Raw genomic sequence first — 16,528 nt, 5'->3', positions numbered from 1 at the left:
TTGCAAGTTTGTGTTTAATCTCTGCTATTAAGAGCAAAGATTTGTTTTGTTTCTATTTATTTATTATTTATTTACAGTATTTATATATTTAAGTATTTATTTATTTACAGCTTTTATCACCCCTAGGGGGACTCAAAGTGGTTTACACATAGATAGTGGCAAAAATTCAATGCCTTACAACTGCAATAGTAAAACCACAAATTAGACATAAATCATATTAAAAACAGTACATCACCAAATATCAAACAGTTATTAAAACCATAAAACAATCTCAAGTCGCTGTTCCAGTCCTTGTCTCACTAAAATTTGCAAACATCTATTGTCCAAAGGGCTGGTCGCAGAATCATGATTTTAATTTTTTTCTAAAGTTCGGGAGCGAGGGAGCAGATCTTACCTCCTTTGGGAGTGTGTTCCTTAGGCAGGGAGCCACAGCCGAGAAGGCCCTGCTCCTCATCCCCGCCAGCTGCATTTGTGCTGTTGATGGGAGTGAGAGCAGGGCCTCCCCGGATGATCTTAAATTGCAAGGTGGGACGTAGGGGCAGATGTGTTTGGACAAGTAAGCTGGGTCAGAACCGTATCGAGTTTTACTCTTGTCCGTGTATCTTGTGCATGGGCCATGGCTAAGATCTGCTTGCTGCACAACAAATTATACAAGAAAGCATTGCAAACTGTATTCTGGTCAAGTATCCATAAAAATCAAAAATCTGTTTCTGCACCCTATGCATATATTAATTTTTATTAAGATTGACTCTCAAGAATATTATGTGATAGTGGACCCTTGGTATCTATTGGGATTTGTCTCCAGGATTTCCATAGCAATTGTGAAAATCTGTGGCCTGTCTGATGTTGTTGAACTCAAGTCCCAACAAATTTTGCTAACTTAGGCCAAGGGAAAGGGATGCTTGGACTTGGAGCCTAAAACCATTAGATTCCTGCCTCTGCCCTGTAAGTTATAAGCTTATAGATCTGGCAGAAAGGGGAGGTTATTGTTTAAGCTTTCAGCGCCAGGCAGGAGAATAAAGTACTCTATGCATATAAATATATATAACAGGGTATATTTTTCTAACAATCTCCTTATCAAAGCTCATACGAATGGCTTTTTTCTTGTGCCGTGTCAAGTCTACATTTTTCCTCTTGGATTGTTGCAATTAGCCAGTACAATAAAAATGTTAGTGCCCTCAGTAACATTGCAGTATCCAATTACATTTATATTGGCCTCCAAAGGGCAATATTATGAATTTACATGAGTGTGTTTGACATTTGCCAACCTTGGAGATTTGCCTCCAACAGTCAATCCCCATAGGTGGCAAGAGTATAAGATGTGATTACTTTGAGGACCGCACTCTTGGATTTTGTCATCTAGTCATTTCCAAATGCTTAGCTCTACACCAAACCATGTTCCTACTGCCTTATGAGTTCCCGATTGCAATTAGCAGAGTTTCCAAGGAGAAACTGACCTGAGGAGGTGTGTGCAAATAATTACACACAGAGCACTTGGTTATAAATACCCAACCTTTTGATGTTGTTGTTTAGCAGACTGTGGCAATAAAAATAGCACAATTCTGGTTTAAAAGTTGTATGGATTTAATTAAAGGTTCATTATTTTTACAAGCTGGACTAATTGGCAATGACTGAGGAAACTGGAGATTGGTTCAAGTCAGCTATGGGAAAGAAAACTTGGCTAAGATAGTTTTTCAACACTTAATCATTATAACAGTTATAAGCACCCGAAGTAGCTTACTTCCGAGCTCGGAAAAGTTATTTTTGGGAGTGCAACTCCTGTAATCCAAAGATACATACATAAGGATTTTTTTTACAAGCTCTGGACTTTCCCAACCCAACACCCTGGAGTTCTTGTGACCAAACTCTTTTGACATCCCGCTACACATTGGCTAAGGATGTTGTGAGCTATAGAGTCCCCGATTGTGGAATACTAAAGTACTGACACTTGTTTTCAGGTCTGGACAAGATGAAAGATAGGACCTCATCACATTAGGGCCCTATTGCAGGTGATCATCTTCGATCATCTGGAGAGGCCCTGCTCACGCTCCCACCACCATCGCAAGCGTGATTGGTGGGGACGAGGGAGAGAGCCTTCTCGGTGGTGGCCCCTCGACTCTGGAACTCACTCCCCAGGGACATTAGGCAAGCCCCAACTTTGGCAGTCTTTAGGAGGAGCCTGAAAACGTGGCTGTTTCAGTATTCCTTCCCAGAATAAGGAAGCTCCCAGCAATATGTCCTTATATGCACTTTAATAATGATTTAAGATTGTCTGCACATTTCTTCCCTCTCCAAAACCTCTATCTCAATTACATGTCACCTGTTCATGCCCAGCATTATTTTTAAAATTTTAATTATTACATTTGGCCCAGCAATAGGTTTTTAAATGCGTCGTGTTATTGTTAATGTTTTTTGCTTATTTTGCTTATGAGTTTTATGTATTTTTTTGTATTATTGCTGTTATTGTTTATTGTTGTATTGTGGGCTCGGCCTCATGTAAGCCGCACCGAGTCCATTGGGAGATGGTAGCGGGGTACAAATAAAGTATTATTATTATTATTATTATTATTGTTGTTGTTGTTGTTACAATGGGGGAATTTGTTGGATAGCATGGCCAATCTGTGGGGCAGCAGGGAAAACTGTCACCCCACGCTTCACATCGCCTACATCACTGCCTTCCCCATCACACAGGGCAAAGTATGACACCTGTCACGATGCCAGGATACTGCCGTTATTCAGGCAGAGGTGAATCAAACAATCACCCAGTTTGTATCAAATAGTTTAATTAAAACAGCACTTACTTTCTGGCTGTTTTAATAGTCCAAAACATAAAGATAGCACTCAGCCACAGAATATAAAACAAAAACTGACAGCAAACACTGTTGCAAGTTCAAGATAACACCATAGTCAAAAGGTCCAGTGCAGTGGTCAAATGCCGAGAGTTCAATGAGCAAAGTCTAGGGATCAAGAGTCTATACCATAGTCAAAAGCTAGTCCAAAGATTCAAGGTTCCAGGATTTCAAAAGTTCAGGAGTCAGGTCAGAATACCAAAAATCCACAAACCTGGGGGGAAACCAGCAGCATCTACCAACAAGAGAAAACAAATATTTTTCTCCCAAAGATCAGTCCCAAGGCTAGCTCCTTATATCGAGAAACAGCCAGCTGCAACCCATCTCTTGCATACCTCCACCCTTAATTGCTTTCATCCATGAACTCTTACTTACAGATTACTCAACCCTTTAGAACTAAGACTTACATTAACCCTTCCATCACCAACTGCTAGGCCTACCACCACAAACCCCCAACAACTGCAGAACATGATACATGACACAGGTCTGGACAAGAATGAAAGCTAGGTCTTCATCACATTAGTTCCCTAATGTGGGTGACAGTGGGGGAATTTGCTCAGCAAATCTATGGGGCAGCGGGGAAAATTGTCATCCCATGCTCGACATCGCTTACATCACTGCCTTCCCCATCACACTGGAGAAAGTATTGCCACTCAGCTTCTGCCTGCCCTGGCCCTATTGTGGGCTATGAGAACATGAGTAGCCACCCATGTTCTCAGGGCTCCGTCCAAAGATGCTTCCAGGACAGAACCCTTCCAGAAGAAGTCTTGCATTGTGTGAAGGGCTCCGTCCTGGAAACATCCTACAATGGAGCCAGAAGTTAATGTGGTGAGGTCCCTAGTCTTTCAAATGTGCAGTTGAGATAACTGCATCACTATCTATCTGGTAGGAGCATTAAGATGACTTCAGTAACTTGCAGATGCAAATGAACTGTTTGTGTAGGTAAGAATAAATACTATAAAGGCAGTAGATCCCATCTGATCTTGGAAGCTAAGCAGTATCAGGCCTGCTTGTACTTGGATGGGAGACATCAAATATCTATAGGCTATATTTCAGAGGAAGAAATGGGCAAAGACATTCCTCATCTAAGAAAACTATTAAATTCATGGGGTCATCATAAGTCAGCAGATATAAAGCACATACACTCATGGGTAAGAATCATCTCATCACATTTGCTATCCACCTTTTTTCATTGTGTGTATTCAATTTACAAAAAATGATGTTTATTTACAAAAATGATGAATATTTGAAAAAATCACGGCAGTTTTGTCAGAAGTGTAATGTTTTGATTTTTAAAAAGAGTGTGCTACAATTGTCTATTATGATCAGGCCCTCGATGTATTACTTTGTTATCTGAAGTAGCAGAAATTTACCCCCAAGTAAAGGTGTGAATACTAGTTTGTATGTGAGTTAAGAGTATTGCTCACCAGCATAACCCTGCTAGACTTGTGTTTTACATTTACCAATTAAATCCCAAATAGTGTGCTACCATGTCAAAATAAAGCTCTTGTGGTCCTGTGTTTGCTTTGAAGGCCATTGGACGTCCACATCTTCCTCCCTATTGGTCTCTGGGGTATCAGCTTTCACGATGGGGATATCCCAGCATTGATGTCGTGAAGCAAACTGTCAAGCGCATGGAGCAATATGGCATCCCACATGTAAGTATGCACTTTGTTACATGTAACTGAATGTGTAAACATTTGTATTGCAATTAACAGAATCTATATAAATAAAAATGTAATGTTTGTTTGTGGGATTAACATAACTCAAAAACCACTAGATGAATTAACACCAAATTTGGACACAAGACACCTATCAGGCTAATGAGTGACCATCACTCATAAAAACACTAAAAAATCACAGCGGAAGAGACAAAAAAATACATTACAACGCATGCACAAAACCATATATCTATATATATCTATATCTATATCTATCTATCTATATCTATCTATCTATCTATCTATCTGGTTGTATGTATATATCTATATCTATCTATCTATCTATCTATCTATCTATATATATATATATATACACACACACACACACATACATACACAAAATACATACACACATACATACACACACAAACACACATATGTACACATATACACACATATACACACACACACAAAGCACATATACACAGACTGAGCCACAGCAATGCATGGCAAGGAATGGCTAGTGACTCATAAAAACACTGAATAACACATTGGAAGAGACTTTAAAAGCCAAAAATTAAATCCATTACAGCACATGTGCAAAACTACATATGCACAAATATATATGTATGTATGTGTGTGTGTGTGTGTGTGTGTGTGTGTATATACACATACAGAAAACACATATACACTGGGCCACAGCAATGCATGGCAGAGAATGGCTAGTGACTCATAAAAACATCGAAAAACGCATTGGAAGATACTTAAAAAGCCAAAAAAATCCATTACAACACATGCGCAAAACCACATATGCACAAATATATATGCACACATATATACACACAAAAAACACATAAATACAGCCTGGGCCACAGCAACGCATGGCAGGGGGCAGCTAGTGACTCATAAAACACTGAAAAACACATTGGAAGAGACGTAAAAATCCAAAAAATAAATCCATTAAAAACATGCGCAAAACCACATATGCACATATATATATACACACAAAACACATATATACACAGACTGGGCCACAGCAACGCATGGCAGGGGACAGCTAGTGACTCATAAAACACTGAAAAACACATTGGAAAAGATGTAAAAAGCCAAAAAATAAATCCATTACAAAACATCCGCAAAACCACATATGCACAAATATATATGCACATATATATATATACGCACAAAACACATAAATACAGCCTGGGCCACAGCAATGCATGGCAGGGGATGGCTAGTGACTCATAAAACACTGAAAAACACATTGGAAGAGACGTAAAAAACCAAAAAAAAATCCATTACAAAACATGCACAAAACCACATATGCCCATATACACACACACACAAAACACATATATACACAGACTGGGCCACAGCAACGCATGGCAGAGGACGGCTAGTGACTCATAAAACACTGAAAAACACATTGGAAAAGATGTAAAAAGCCAAAAAATAAATCCATTACAAAACATGCGCAAAACCACATATGCACATACACACAAAACACATATATACACAGCCTGGGCCACAGCAACGCGTGGCAGGGGACGGCTAGTGGTATTATAAATATAAATACCATGATGTTAATATTAGCAGTAACATTAGTTCATAGCATCATCATAAATGTGTAATTAGTATTGGTTACTAGGATTATTAATCAGGATTACTAGAATGATTAATATGATTGTTATCAATTCAGAATTCTATTGTTTTATGCATATGCAAAGCTAATGTTTCAGAAAGTTGATTTAGCTTGGATAAGTCTATGGCAGTGGCGAAAATTCTCTAGCTTTTTCCATGGTACGATTATGAGCAGAGTGGGTAAGCAATAAATGGCTGTGATTCGCTGTGTTAATAAAACTGACTACAATGTGTTCTTGCTGCATTTGTCAGGATGTTCAATATGCAGACATTGATTATATGGACAACAACTTGGACTTCACTTACGACAAAGACAATTATGCCGGTCTGCCAGAGTACATTCAAGAGCTGAAGAAAGATGGATTGCACTACATTATTATTCTGGTAATTTAGCGACTTACTTGCTGTCTTATTAACAGACTCTCCCTGTGTAATATAGGATTTACTATGAATTATGGCACTAAAGCAACCATTTCTCCTTTTTCTAATATAAGACGCCTCTAGATAAGCTCAAAGCCAGATGTGTTCTCAATGTTTTGAATAGAGGATCCTAGGAGGAAGCAAAGGGATAGACATAGGATAGGAGGGAAAGAACATAGTCTTAGGAAAATGCAACATTAAGAAAAGTGATATACAGAAAAAAGTTCTATTTTTTATTTTCAATCTATTCTTCTGTGATTGGCTGAATATGGAAAAGGAAAAATGAAGTGTTCACAAATCGCAGTTAACCATGGTTTGATTTAACCATGACTTAGTGTTCAAATCATAAACTGGATGGCAGAAGACCAAACAAAGGAAAGTTGGTATCACCCCTTTTTAGTTTTAGTCCCCCTCCCCATGTCTTTTGTTAACATTGTTCTTTCAGAACAGAAAAAAGCCCTAGGGACAAGGCAGTGTTGTGGCTCAACATCACCACATTCAATTTCTGAAAGAAATCAGAGTTCATAAGACAACAAAATGCCACAGACTGAGACTTGGGTTTGTGGCTGGCTGACAAATGGCTTGTTAGCAAAAGGAGGGAGTTTAAGTTTTCTTTTTTAATTATATACTAGCTTGGGGACCGGCGGTGCACAGGTTATTTGAGAAAGGCATTGTGTGCCAAGATTGGTCTTTATCTGTTATGTATGTGGCTTGCAGTGCTCTCAGGAAGTTAGTGAAATTACAGCGAGTCCCATTGTCCATGCTCCATTGTCCTCCAAACTGTACTAGGATGTAGAGTGAATCATGGGGGCTCTGTGTGCCAAGTTTGGTCTTTATTGGTATTTGGATGAGTGTTACTGTGGTCTCAGAAAGTGAGTGAAGGTACTGTAAGTCCCATCATCCATGGTCCATCCCCCTCCAAACATCACCAGGATGTAGAGTGGGTCATGGGGGCTCTGTGTGCCAAGTTTGGGCTTGATCAGTCATTGGATGAGTGTCACAGTAGTCACAGAAAGTGAGTGAAGGTACTGCAAATCCCTCAGGCCCTTCCCTTTCCCCTCTCAGCCACTTGAGAATGTTAGAATGTTGAGGCTAGCCAATCAGAAACCATATGCAAATTTCCTTTCACCTCTCAGCCACTTGAGAATGTTAGAATGTTGAGTCTGGCCAATCAGAAACCATATGCAAATTATACCATAATGGTCTTATGGGTGCCCAAGCATTTTAAAGTACTACAAATCCCATAATCCATGGCCCACCATCCCCAAACCACACCAGGACATAAATTGGGTCATGGGGATTATTTGTGCCAAATTTGGTCCAGGTCCGTTACCCATGCATGTCACAGTGGTCTGTGAAAGTGGCAGCCAATCAGAATGCTGCCACATACATACACACATACAAACATTCTCTTTTATTATATTTATAGATATTTATACATATATAGAAACATACAATCTTCAAAATTCAGTAGTCAAAATACAAGTATTTTCCCCCAATCCCACCGTAACCCTAACCCTCTAGAATTTTGTTTTTTTCGCACACTCTACTGCTGCGTAAGGCACATTTGGAATAAATATTCATCCTGGGTTGTTGTACGTTTTTCCGGGCTATATGGCCATGTTCTAGAGGCATTTTCTCCTGATGTTTCACCTGCATGGCAAGCATCCTCAGAGGTAGTGAGGTCTGTTGGAACTAGGAAAATGGGTTTATATATCTGTGGAATGACCAGGGTGGGACAAAGGACTTTTGTCTGCTGGAGCTAGGTGTGAATGTTTCAACTGACCACCTTGATTAGCATTTAATGGCTTGGAAGTTCCTGGGGGATCTTTTGTTGAGAGGTGATTTGATGTGTCTGATTGTTTACTCTCTGGAGTTGCCCTGTGTTTGAGTCTTGTTTTACTGTTATAATTTTAGACTTTTTAAATACTGGTAGCCAGATTTTGTTCATTTTCATGGTTTCTTCCTTTCTGTTGAAATTGTCCACATGCTTGTGGATTTCAATGGCTTCTCTGTGTAGTCTGACATGGTGGTTGTGAGAGTGGTCCAGCATTTCTGTGTTCTCAAATAATATGCTGTGTCCAGGTTGGTTCATCAGGTGCTCTGCTATGGCTGAATTCTCTGGTTGAAGTAGTCTGCAGTGCCTTTCATGTTCCTTGATTCGTGTTTGGGCACAAAACAACAGAGAGTAAACAATCAGGCACATCAAATCACTCCCAACAAAAGATTCCCCCCAGGCACTTCCAAGCCATTAAATGCTAATCAAGATGGTCAGTTGAAACATTCACACCTAGCTCCAGCAGACAAAAGTCCTTTGTCCCACTCTGGTAATTCCACAGATATATAAACCCATTTTCCTACTTCCAACAGACCTCACTACCTCTGAGGATGTTTGCCATAGATGCAGGTGAAACGTCAGGAGAAAATGCCTCTAGACCATGGCCATATAACCCGGAAAAACCTACAACAACCCATGATTCCGGCCATGAAAGCCTTCGACAATACAATATTCATCCTCATTAAAATAAAAAATGTAGTTACTATATAATGTAAAAAAAAAGGTGGGCATCTAATTTCGGTGAGGCTTTGCTCTCCACTGTCTCTCTTTCCCCTTTGGACTTTTTAAAAAAATTCATTTTTCTCAGAATGTCAGGACTTACTCATCATCCATTGCTGCCTTCCCTGAACAATAGCCCCATTTTTGCCTGCGACTTAGATTCTGAGTCAGAGCAAATACATTGTTTTGATACAAAGAGAGATGTTCTAAAAGTAACAATGCTTGCTAAACACCTATTATCACAGAGGAACTTTAATGAAGAAGGTCGTCTACTGGTCATTAGCATTCACTAAAAACAGAATTAATTGCAAAAGCAAATAGGAGGAATTTTAAAATCCCTAGAAGCAAGATTAAAAACAGTATTCTGGAGCTTTGGCATAAAAAAATCTGAAATCATATGCAAAATCCTGAGCACTTGAAAAGTAATACATTTGTAGGCTACAATTCCTTGCTTAATGTTTAACTCGATTAGATAGAGTAGGTTTAGCTGTGAATAAGCATGGTTTGTTGATTCAGCACCAGTATTAATGTAATCTAGTTTGATCATGTGCTACTTGTTTATGGTAACTGTCACTCCATGATCTGACAATATATGTACAGGCAGTAGGGCTGGGCGATTTCGTTCATTAATTTCGTAATTCGTTATTAATTCGTTTTTTTTTTTTTGGATAACGAAGCGATATTGAACCATTCAGGAGCAACTAAAAAACGAAACGGATTTTTTCAATTCGTTTCGTAATTGTTTCGTTTCGAAATCGATTCGTAATTGATTCGAAATCGTTTCGTTATTATTTCCGCATGTCTGGTGCAAGTTTTAGGGTTGCTGTTTGTTTTCTCAGTGAAAAAATAAATAAATTATCACACCAACAGTCAACAACAGAGGGAGAGGGAAGCTTCCTGTCCCATTTGGAGGTTTCTTTAGCGTATTGCGCGATCGCGCCCGCCATTAACGAATCGATTCGTAATTGATTCATAATTTACGAAATTTCGTAAATATCGAAATTTTTTAAAGGAAAATTTCGGAATTGTTTTAAAAATCAAAACGCAAAAACCCCCTAAAAACGAATCGAGTTTAGAAACAAATTTTTCCGTGGTTGCCCAGCCCTAACAGGCAGTCCCCAAGTTACGAACAAGATAGGTTCTGTAGGTTTGTTCTTAAACTGAATTTGTTTGTAAGTTGGGACAAGTATATTTTTAATTTGTAGCTCCAGTCATATCTATATAAATAAAAATGTTCTGTGCATAATGAGTACCTTAAAAACAAAAAAAAAACTATAGGGCCAAATGACCCCAAATTTTGCAACAAAGCTCCTCACAATCCAAGGAGTGACCATCACTGAAAAAAACCCCCACAAAACCACGTTTAAATTCAAAAAAGGAAGAAGACAGCACATCTCCCCTGCCCCCCCCCCTCGCTCTGAGGACACAGCCAGCAAGGCCACCTTACTTCGCCTTCCCCTTTGCCTTTGCAGTCCTTGGAAGGTTAGGCAGGAGAAGGAGAAGGGACCTAATGAGCGAGGGAGAGCAGCAGTAGGGTGGCACATATGCCGCAGTGACAAAAGGTAGAGGAGGAGGATTCCAAAGCAGTAGCAGCAGCAATGGTTGCTGCTCCCTGCATGTCTCTCGGCCCCTAACTAACACTAAGGCAAGGGATTGAAGGGCAGATGCTGAAGCAAAGTAGTAGGGGGAGGAGAGGGGGGGGGGAGGAAAAAGAGGGAGGAAGGCCACACTCTGTGCACACACTCTGACTGTCTCCCCCCCCCCCCCCCCACACACACACACTCATAGAATAGAGTTAGAAGGGAGTCTACCATGGTATTGGGGAAAACGGACAGGAAGGAAGGAGAGACGAAAGGAGGAAGGGAAAAAGGGAAGGAATGAAGGAGGGAAAAGGGGAAGGAAGGAAAGAAAGAAGAAGGGTGGGAAAGAAGGAAGGAGGGAAAGAGAGGGAAGGAAGGAAGGAAGGAAGGAAGGAAGGAAGGAAGGAAGGAAAGAAATAGGTACCGAAGGAAGGAAGAAGAGAAAGAAAGGAAAGAAAAAAAGGGAAGGGAAGGAAGGAAAGAGGTAAAGAAGGAAGGAAGGAGAAAAGGAAATAAAAAGTGAAAGAAGGAAGGAAACAAAGAGGGAAGAAAGAAGACAAAGAAGTAGAGAAAGGGGGAGGGAAGGAAAGAGAGAAGGAAGGATGAAACTAAAGAGTGAAAGAAGGAATGAAAGAAAGAGGTAGAGAAGGAAGATAGGAGAGAAAGGGTAAGGAGAAGAAAAAGGGGGGAAGAAATAGGTAGATACCTCTCTTTTTCATAATAGTCCAGATATCTACCTCTACTTCAAAAAGTCTTACGATAGGCCACAGCAACGCGTGGCAGGGCACAGCTAGTGTGTGTGTGTGTATGTATGTGTGTGCATAGGGAAGGGTTCACATCCCTGTAACATTTGTTTTGCTGTCTGTTGCCCTGTTCAGAAGATAATACCTTATTTTCTGTCCCTGCAATTATTACATTTTGAAATATTTGACTTGTTAAAACAAGGATTGGTGATAAAGCTTCAGACGAGACATCTTTTCCCCATGACGACTCTCTCAGGAGTGAATTCCCTTTCCAAGATGTAGCTTTCTCTCGCTTCCTGTTGTCTCAACCTCGTTTGTAACTAGGAGACATTTGTAAGTCAGATATTTGTAATTCGGGGACTGCCTGTAGTTGTTACGGTTACATCCAGCAAGTTTTGAGCAATTCAAACATACTGCGTAGCAGTCCTTGGAAAAGTTATTTATTACAGTACAGCTCCCCAATTCCATCAGCAAACATGGCTAATGACCATACCACAAGTGGAATCTGGAAACGACATTATCCCAAAAACATTTTTTCCAGTCAGGGCCATTTCCACTTATTTTTAGCTGCAGAACTATTTATTTATTTATCAATGGTATTTCTATCCCGCCTTTCTCGAACCCGAAGGTGACTCAAGGTGGCTTACAACCAGGCAGCCATTTGATACCTTAACAATATACACTTATTTATTAATTTATTTACAGTGTTTATATTCCACCCTTCTCACCCTGCAGGGGACTCAGGGTGGATTACAATGCACATATACATGGCAAACATTCAACTCCAGTTAGACATATAGCATATATAGGCATACACAGAGGCAATTTAACATTCCAGTTGTGCCCAAGCTTTTCCAACTTCATGAGGGTATGCTCAACTCCGGCTTGATTCCGGCCATAGGGAAAGCTGCTTCTTCACCATCAATTGTGACACCGAGTCCTTTGATGGAGTATTTCCTCATTCTTCTGCACGCTGCTAGAAGGTTTTATGGTGTCATAAATTAGTTGAATTAGCCTCTCCACATAAAGTGGTACCTAAATTTCCTACTTGACAGATGAAACTGTCTTTCGGGCTGCATAGGTTGACAGCAAGCTAGACTAATGGCTGGAAGCTCACTCCGACCTGGCCTGGCTTTGAACTCATGACCTCTTGGTCAGTAGTGATTTAATGTGGTTTAACTCTGTTTTAAACCACATTTAAAACAGAATTAAGAAGTACATACAATAAGACCTTTAAAAAAACATCATTTTGCTGTATTCTCCAGCCATATTCTGGGCTATTATGTCAGCCTCCCATGTGCCCCTTGTTCCCAAAAGCAGCAAGTGAGAAAAAAATGTGAAAAATAGGTAGAATTTGATTGGAATGCAAAATCCACATTGTTCTTCTTGGGAGGAAGCCAGGGTTGCGGCATGTGTTGCATTCATGTGCAACAATAACCCTCTGCGCTGATTAAATGTTTTAGTCTGGAGGTGTCCACTGGAAATTGCCATCGAAGGGTAGCTTTTAAAAAGAGAACTAGGTAAGGAATTAAGGTAAAATGTCAGTTATCTGCTGAATGTTTATAATACCGTTAAGTGTGAAGGTGCAAAGGGGCTTTCTTAAACATTTAAAAATGTTCTGCAGCTTGCTCGAGACAAAGTAGTGCAATAAAAAGAACTAGGTTATTTTCAAAGGTCAAAATGAATTTTGTAACAAATTAAGTGGCTATGTAGTTATTAGGAAAAGAGTGAAATGACATTGCAGTTCTATGACCCACCATTAGAACGGATACATTTAGCAGGGCCTGCGGAGGCAGAACGATCACATGTATAGACATGGTGCTAATACAAGGTGGTGTCCTAAAATACTATTTGGAGAAGTGGTCAGGATCAGAGTAGGGCTGGCTCTACTACTAGATAGAATGAAGCAATTGCCCCTTTGGCCAATTATGGGTAACAGTGGCTGTTCTGTCGCGCGCTGGGCTTGAAACGAATTACTTTTAAAACAGGATGTGCAACTTTAGTCCAGCGGGAAGCTGGATTTTCACCATAAACAGTCTCTAGAGGGCTTGTAAGATATAACAAAGTTTTTTATTGGTGAACAATCAACAGAAACTTATTTTGTCTTCAAAAAGTTAAACAAATGCTTCCAGGCTTTGTGCAACTGGTGGCTTCTAACTGTTACTTTTACTCTAAAGGAAAATCCCTTTCCAAACTTCTCCCAGGCTAACTGTGATCCTAAACCTAACTGATGTGGGCTCCACTACCGGGTTGATCTGCATCTCAAAGCACCGAGTGGACCTACCAGTAGGCCTGTAGTCACTTCACCCGGAGTTCTTAGATGTTCAAAGCTGTTTTTCCCTCCGAAATTCCTCAGAGCTTTAGGGCTGTTTTCCCTGGGAATCTTTGGGAATCCTTTTGCTCTTAAGACTGTTCTCCCCTGGGAGGTCTTAAGGGTTGAAGCCTTTGTACAGGAGACGTCTGTACACGTCCTGTACATTGACTTTCCTTGCTGAGACTGACTGAAAATGGCTCCCTTCCCTTCTCAATTGTCCTGAACAGGGGGCGGAACCAAACTTAATGATGATGGACAGGGGGCCTGACCTATAACTGCAAACTTTAACAGGAAGCCACCCTTCTGCAGAATCCCAAGCCTTGGGCTGCAAGCAAACAATACAAAGCAAATAAAGTTGGAGCTTCTGGTACAGCTGTACCAGCACAGTGGCAGCCCCCACCTAACTTTTCCACCTAAGCCATTCCCCTGATGTTCCATGTGTTGGAGGACATAATTGTATAGTCCCCCTCTCCTGCACTTTCTGAATTTTCCTAGTAGCATGGCATTTTAGTAGGATGACTGTCAACCAGCAGTGTAGAAAGTTTATGTGGCCCAGTTACTATAGATGAGTTGCTACAAGACAATATGTATCAACCAAAAATTATTTTTTAAAGGATACATGCAATAGCAAATAGGACAAAACTGTTCATGAAGAACCTTCAAATCTATCCCACCTTTGGATGGAGAGAGCAAACTGGCCAGAGCAGGAAAGCTTTCCAACTAGACAATGAGTAATATTTTGTAGGTGGATTTAATAAGCTGTTGGCCCAAGACCTCATCATATGTGCTGCCGGAATTGCCACACATTGTGGGAAATCCGGTGGTGCCCAGTGGGGGAACCCATCACCCCATGCCCCACATTGCCCAGCCTTCCCCCTAACTCATCCCATGGGGGGGGGGGGGGGAAGCGTCTTGCTCCTGGCTTTCTCCCCATAGATCCCAATGTAACACAGGAAGCTTCCCATGTTGCTGGTCTCACAGCATACGTTGGTTCCTCTTTAGTTTTGCAATGGAGCCTTGATGGAAGTAGCTGCACATGGGATGAGAGCCAGTGGGATCCATTGCAAAACTAAAGAGGAACCAACGTTGCTACAAAATTTACCCTGTCTGATGAGGTCGCCAGAAGCATCCTTCCTCAGATAAAGAGCTGTTCAATTCTCTGGCAAACGAGGAGGAGGAATTTTATTATTGAGCAATTTAGAGTGGCAGTGGATAGAGAGATCCAAGCCATTGTGGGTTGCCTGGTGAGAAAAGAAGGCAGTATTCCAGAATAATCTCACCAAGTTGACAAGAAAGCCACCGAGGTTTTATTTCATTCCAGCTGGAAAGGATGACGATTGCAGTAGCCTCCCAAAAATTGACATGCCCACTGGGCAGAAAAATACAAAATATATAGTCTTCAGATTCAAAAGTCCCATACCCACCCCTCCCTGAGTTGGCTTTGTTATGATTGGCTGTGACATCAGCAGGCTAGCAGGAAAAGGGAGGCAGACAACAGGGAAACAATGAAGACATGTCTAGTTGATTGGATTAAGGTGACCAATGTTTGTCCAATGACCCAATGATAGCTTAGGCCAGGGGTCTTCAAACTACGGTCCGGGGGCCAGATACGGCCCTCCAGGGTCATTTATCCGGCCCTTACTCAGGGTCAACCTAAGTCTGAAATGACTTGAAAGCACACAACAACAACAAGAAGAACAATCCTATCTCATCAGCCAAAAGCATGCCTACACTTCCCACTGAAATACTAATAAGCTTATATTTGTTAAAATCATTTTTCATTTTAATTATTGTATTGTTTTAAAGTGTTTTTGCACTACAAATAAGATATGTGCAGTGCATAGGAATTCATTCATTTTTTTTCAAATTATAATCCGGCCCTCCAACAGTTTGAGGGACTGTGACCTGGCCCTCTGTTTAAAAAGTTTGAGGACCCCTGGCTTAGGCCCTCAAATCAGATCCGAGTTATTGTGTTAGTCCTTTGAATCATCATCTTTTTCTTTTGTTTTACAGTTCTGTGACATGGGGTTTATTTATGAAGCTAAAGTTAGCTTTGGCTGGTCAGGATATGACATAATGGAGAAGCTGTGGTGAAATTGGGTTGTTGTAGGATTTTTTGGGCTATATGGCCATGGTCTAGAGGTATTCTCTCCTGTGGTGAAATCCCTGGTTCTTCGCAGATAGGACGATACCCTTTGTGCTGAGTGATTTAAATGATTATAGATCCTATCATCCCAGATGGCCTGGCTTTGCCCTCCGAGGTCTAGTCTGATAAGAGTCATCTATCTATTGTTCATGCAAGTGAGCCTGGTGAAATCCTTTTTAAGGTGATTATCAACTCAGGAAGTGTGGAGGGGCTTCCAGAGCTATGGGTTGCTGAATTTATGAAAGCAGTGACTTTTTCCTTCATATTTCATATGGACACATACATAAAAGGGATGGGAATGGGGCAAGGGAACATACAATGAATTCATAAGGGAAAATCATGTCAGCCCCCTGTCCCAAAGTCCTTCAAAGTTCATAGTTCATAAGAGTTCTAAAAGTCCTCAAAAGTTGATAAAAGTTTCTAAAAAGTTCACGAAAGTTCATAGAAAGTTCATAAGAGTTCATGGAGGTGTATAGGAGGCCCTAGGACAGTGGTTCTTAACCTTGGGTCCCCAGATGTGTTTTTGGTCTACAACTCCCAGAAATCCTAACAGCTGGTAAACTGGCTGGGATTTCTGGGAGTTGAAGGCCAAATACATCTGGGGACCCCAGGTTGAG

The 16,528-nt window shown here is 40.7% G+C and overlaps 1 protein-coding gene across 1 annotated transcript in view; it reads left to right on the top strand.

Moving 5' to 3' along the window:
• Window positions 1-16,528, top strand: part of LOC132777231 (sucrase-isomaltase, intestinal-like) — a 183,243-nt gene that overhangs the window by 77,150 nt on the left and 89,565 nt on the right. Inside the window, exons 8-9 of the mRNA XM_067468804.1 lie at window positions 4,382-4,507; window positions 6,404-6,535. Of these exons, the coding sequence (XP_067324905.1) occupies window positions 4,382-4,507; window positions 6,404-6,535 (258 nt within the window). The remainder of the gene's footprint in view (window positions 1-4,381; window positions 4,508-6,403; window positions 6,536-16,528) is intronic.

Source organism: Anolis sagrei, chromosome 5 (assembly GCF_037176765.1).
Source record: "Anolis sagrei isolate rAnoSag1 chromosome 5, rAnoSag1.mat, whole genome shotgun sequence".
Taxonomy (NCBI): Eukaryota; Metazoa; Chordata; class Lepidosauria; order Squamata; family Dactyloidae; genus Anolis; species Anolis sagrei.
This window is presented reverse-complemented; position numbering and strand designations above follow the sequence as displayed.